A 5,377-nucleotide genomic window follows, 5' to 3' on the forward strand; every position below is an offset into this window, starting at 1 on the left:
ACCCTGTTACCATCATTACCATCTTACCATAATTTTATATTTTCATCATTTATCACAATAATATTTGTTTATCCTACTACAGTGCGCTGTGTGCTTGCCAACATTTTTCAGATTATCTTCTTTTGTGTTCATCAAAAAAAAAAAAAAAAAAACTCATACACACAACATCATGGTGAGTAAATAATGACAGAATTTTCATTTTTGGTGAAATATCCCTCAGTCCAAAGTCATTTAAACTTTTCTGAGCAGTTGGGGTTAAGAAGAACCAATAAATATAATCGCCAAATATTTTTATTTGAACATGAAGCAGTTTAATTGTCCACGTTCCAATTACACAGAATTAAGTGTTATGGTTCAAACAACAACAAAAATATGATGTCCACATATGTGGACATCCAGGTCTTAGGAGGATACATTCATGTAGTCTAATAATTGTTTAAATGATCTATAAGAAATCTCAAACAATTGCTGGAGTGCCTAGTAGACAACAATCTTCAAGACCCTTAAAGCAGAAATGGTGCGGTCTTGCGTATTTGGCTCCTGGTTTTTGGTGTCCCATTAATGATGCCAGTTAAACCATGTGACCAGTCAAGCCAATCACACACCATGGCAGCAGCTTACAGATAGGCTCATCTGTAGGTCAGGGATTTCTGTAAATGGGATGAGGGTGATTAGCTGGGTTTACGATGACGTACAGTATCTTTGTGTTTAATCATTCGGATCTTTGCTGTTTGTCCTCTCTTCACAGGTAGAGCACTATTTGCTTCACTACCTGCACACATTGCTAGTTTTAATCATTGTGGATGAAAATCTATTTTAAATGTGAATCGTGATGACAGGGCGATACACCTGCATTTACTTTTAGGCCGGCCGGGTCTTTGTTTATTATGGGTGCGAAGACAGTCATGAAAATAGCCAACAAGTGCTTGCTTTACTGGAATGGATCACATATTGCACCTTGAACAGCGTTAAACAGCGTTTTTTGATTATTTGTGGACCTTTTTTATAAAGATATCTGGACTTTTAATATCCAACATCCAACATGGCTCTTATGAAGGTGAAGTTTGACCTGAAGAAACGGGTGAAGCTGGCCCAGATGCTTTGGCTCATGTACTGGGTCTCTGTTATGGCCAGTGTGCTCGTCTTCAGCATGGGCCTTTTCTTTAAAATCGAATTGCGCAAGAGAAGTGAACTCATGGACAACAATGAAAGCCATTTTGTACCCAACTTGCTAATTGGTGTGGGTCTTTTGGCGTGCGGCCTCAATGCATTTGGGGGCAAGATCTGCTATGATTCACTTGATTCCAGCAAGTTTGCAAAATGGAAGACCGTTTTGAAACCCTTTCTTATTTGTTGTTTGTTCTTCAACGTTTTTCTCGTCCTCACGGCGGTGATGTGTTTTGCCACGCGCATACCTCTACAGTTCACCCTCGCTGAGGGGCTGAAAAATGGCATGAAGTACTATAAGGACACAGATACACCTGGTCGCTGCTATATGAAACGAACTTTGGATCTCATGCAGATGGAGTTTCGCTGCTGTGGCAACAACAACTATAAAGATTGGTTTGAGATCCAGTGGGTGAGCAACCGTTACCTGGACTTCAGCTCCAAGGAAGTCAAAGAGTTAAGTTTCTTTTAGCACCTTAATGCTTGGGCGATAGCACCCTTTAACAGATAAAATGATGTATTATTGTTGCCTTTCACATCTTTTCAATTCATTCTGGTCAAACGCAGTTGGAGATCAAGTTTTAAATAGTGAACGTAGAAAGATTGGTCACTAACCAGTATCATAATCTATGAATTATTTCGTTATTTGAGTTAAGATGGGCAGTGGGTGATTTGTAAGGGGTCAGTGTGCAGTGTAAGTGCTATCAGGCCTGTTAGCCACTTGGGAATTAGTCGCTAATCTTCTTGGATCACATTTTCTTGTCCTCAGAGCTTACTGTCCTTCTCAGTCAGATAGATGGGCTTGAAATAGACCTTAAAGTTGTTGGGTAGACCTCTTGTGTCATCAGTAAGTAATTGATGGTTTCACAAAAAAGGTGTTTATTGCTTTACTTTAAAACCAGATTGTGATTTGGTTAAAAAAATGCTTTTTGCAGGCTCAAAAATGTGTCAAAAAATGGTCCCTAGCTGTCACTGAGGCAGTACCCACTTTAAGAGGTCATAAAATGTATAATTTAGGCACAGACAAGTATACAGTTGGTACTAATGTGTACCTCTGAGAGTACTAATATTAACCCTTTAGGTGCAAAGATGTACTTTTTAAACATGTAATGCCCCATTGAAAGCTTTTTTTTGACAATTTTTCACACAGTGTGCACAACAGCTTTAATTGTTTTTCTTTGTCTTCAGTCGAATCAGCAGTAATGTGGATGGAAAATACTTAATGGACGGAGTTCCCTTCAGTTGCTGCAACCCGAGCTCACCAAGACCTTGCATACAACATCAAATAACCAATAATTCAGCTCACTACAGCTATGACCACCACACAGAAGATCTTAACATCTGGAAACGCGGCTGCCGGGATGCCCTCGTATCTTACTACGGCGGAATGATGAACATGATCGGGATACTTGTGCTGCTGGTTACTGCTTTGGAAGTAAGATGTTTAGCTTTGAAATATCTTAATGCAGGGATGGGCAACTTCGGGTCCTGGAGGGCCGGTGTCCTGCAGAGTTTAGCTTCAACTTGCCTCAGCACACCTGCCTAAAAGTTTCTAGTATGCCTAGTAAGACCTTAATTGTCTGCTTCAGGTGTGTTTAATTATGGTAGGAGCTAAACTCTGCAGGACACCGGCCCTCCAGGACCAAAGTTGCCCATCCCTGTCTTAACGTGCTGATCCAGGATCAGAGCTTAATTACTTGCATTACTTACCTCTTTTCTTAATGGATGACGTTGTAAAGGTCAAACTGATCTTTGATCAGTACTTATTGTGCTTATTTGTCCGAACCAAAAACGTAATCCTGTAAACTGTTTGCAAAGTGGATTTCGGTGTCTTCCCCCAAATAAATGAATCAATAATTATAGCTATGAATTGAACATCTTGAACTATGGTTATAGATTGGTGAAAGAAGTTAGCAAAGGTAAGCAAATCTTTGAATGATGTCACACTATATTCATGTTGGCAGGTCCCTCATATGCTCATCTTACATAATACCATCACAAAAAACATTACGCTGGTTTAATTTAGTAATAAATTATGCTGACCATCTTGAAATTATACTGAAAAATGTTTGGTCTGCTAAGAAATATTAAAAAGCTAACAGGTATTTACATTAAGATTTATGCATTTGGCCTGCATTTATCCAAAGCAACTTATTTATAGTATACATTTTATCCACGTATGCATTTATCCGAATGTGGTCTGTTGTTTTCTATAAAAAAAAGTTTTTATTGTTAGTGTAGGGTTACTGTAAAGTTTGTGATTTTAATAAAACCAGTTCGTTTTTTAAGGTTACCAGACATAAACAGTACATTACAATGTTTGCAACTATAAAAAGTTTGAATATTAATGAAAATCTAACAGAATATGGATCTGAAGTAAGTCAGTCAGGCTTAAAGCAGTCAGTAGCAACATAAACCTTGAACTAGAAATGGTAGAGATTAGGATTGTGAGATGATGCGCTCGCACTTAAGATTCAAAGGGATCAAAAGTACTAATCTGAGGGGCGGAGTTTATACTTGAGAGTTCTCAGAAAAGGTAATGTTGAAATCTAGTTTTAAACAAAATATTTTTTGAAATATGCAGAACACCTGTTTTGTGACTGTTTTCATATAATAAGAAAAACATGTGCATAAAGCTATCTCTCATGTGCTTCTCTTTAGGTTGCTGTCATGATTGGTCTACAATATGTAAACACCTCTCTGTCCACGCTGGTAAATCCCGAAGACCCTGAGAGTGAGAGCGAAGGCTGGATCCTGGAGAAAACTGTCAAAGAAACCTTTACTGACATCATGGCTAAAATGAAGACCATGGGCAAAGGCAATCAAGTGGATGAGGGGGCACAGGAAGAGGGTGTTGCCACTGTAAGCTGAACAAGCCACACCTACAGAACTTTGGCCACGCCTACATGATGCAAAGTGCTGACACAGCCTGAAGCTTACTGCATATCATTTACACTACAAAAAGTGAAGACAACGGCGGTTAGTTAAGCACCTGTGAAGAAAAATGTAAATATAAACTGTTAGCCTTTAATCTGTATGGAAATCCTTATATTGACCTTAGATAAAGCACACATTAATATCCAAATAAAGAGGTGTTTTAAATAATTCATCAACGTGTATTTTTAACAATCGTTGCATTTCCCCTTGACATGGCACTGAAAGTCAAATATAACATTTACTTATTTCAATTTGTGTGATTTATTGCATCTAGTCAGGGGTTTATATCAAGCAAAAGCGAAAACTAGCTCCCATTGTGATTCTTGTAGGCTATCTACTAAAAGAGCACTTGATTTTGGGGATAGGGCAAAGGGTATGAAAAATGTACTTATTATTTTGTGGCCTGCCTGATGAGCACAATAAAATTCAATAAAGTGTAAAGTTCAACAACACAAGACACAAGCGATTTCATCAGTTGATAGGAGACGCTGACTTTGCAGGTTTAGGAGATGCAAAAGTTTAGGCCCCAAATTAACCAAGTACAGAGGGGGCACTTGAGAAGACCCCTGGAGTTCAGAAGAAAGCTTAAGATTGGCAGCTAAACCCTGACCTGTGACTTCTGCATTCCCACTGCTGGGATCTCCTGTGCTTTTACACCTGCACGTTTACTTTATTAAATGTCCCAGGCCAGTGATTGAAACTCACATATGCTCAAACTTGTAAAATGACTCATTTTAATTATGTATCTTTGTAAATCATGTAGAATTATTACAAAATATATTTTTCTTTTTGTAAATATTGAAATGATTATGATTGTACACTAAGTTGACTTTAGTACAGTGTTTGGTGCTTAGTAGGCTAATGTGAATAAAAGTTGTTAAAGTCTAAATAAGCAGAATTGTATTGTTCAGTCTTTTGCAGAGATCAAAGAGTAGGGCATGCTGGGAACTGTGCCTTATCCAATGGGATCAGTAAAGTTTTTGTGAATATGGCACATGGCAATGACAGGTGTTTTACTTTGTCAGAAAAGGGTACAAAAGCTGTAACTGAAAGGGTTAAAGATCCTAATATATACCATTTATGTACCGATATGTATCTTTGAGGTACTAATATGCACCCTTTATGTACAAAGGTCTACTTATCGAAAGTGTACCGCCCCAGTGACAGCTTTAATACCTTTCTTTCTGACAATAGTGTTAAAAGAAATGTTAAAATACCCCAGTGACCTTCACATTGATCATAGTTTTAAACAAGTCCTCCTAAAATAAAAGTG

The 5,377-nt window shown here is 38.1% G+C and overlaps 1 protein-coding gene across 1 annotated transcript; it reads left to right on the plus strand.

Moving 5' to 3' along the window:
• The first annotated feature begins 386 nt into the window (after positions 1-386).
• On the plus strand, positions 387-5,083 carry prph2a (peripherin 2a (retinal degeneration, slow)). Its single transcript, XM_055177213.2, has 3 exons — positions 387-1,623; positions 2,356-2,602; positions 3,829-5,083. Exons 1-3 carry the CDS (start codon positions 1,043-1,045, stop codon positions 4,036-4,038), a joined length of 1,038 nt encoding a protein of 345 aa, XP_055033188.2. The 5' UTR covers positions 387-1,042; the 3' UTR covers positions 4,039-5,083.
• The last annotated feature ends 294 nt before the right edge of the window (positions 5,084-5,377 follow it).

The sequence above is a fragment of the Misgurnus anguillicaudatus genome, chromosome 4 (assembly GCF_027580225.2).
Source record: "Misgurnus anguillicaudatus chromosome 4, ASM2758022v2, whole genome shotgun sequence".
Lineage (NCBI taxonomy): Eukaryota > Metazoa > Chordata > Actinopteri > Cypriniformes > Cobitidae > Misgurnus > Misgurnus anguillicaudatus.

Coding starts and splice junctions, on each gene's coding strand:
- prph2a (XM_055177213.2), top strand. CDS start 1,043: ATGGCTCTTATGAAGGTGAAGTTTGACCTGAAGAAACGGGTGAAGCTG. Junction 1,624..2,355: donor AGCTCCAAGGAAGTCAAAGA/GTTAAGTTTCTT, acceptor CTTTGTCTTCAG/TCGAATCAGCAGTAATGTGG. Junction 2,603..3,828: donor TGCTGGTTACTGCTTTGGAA/GTAAGATGTTTA, acceptor GCTTCTCTTTAG/GTTGCTGTCATGATTGGTCT.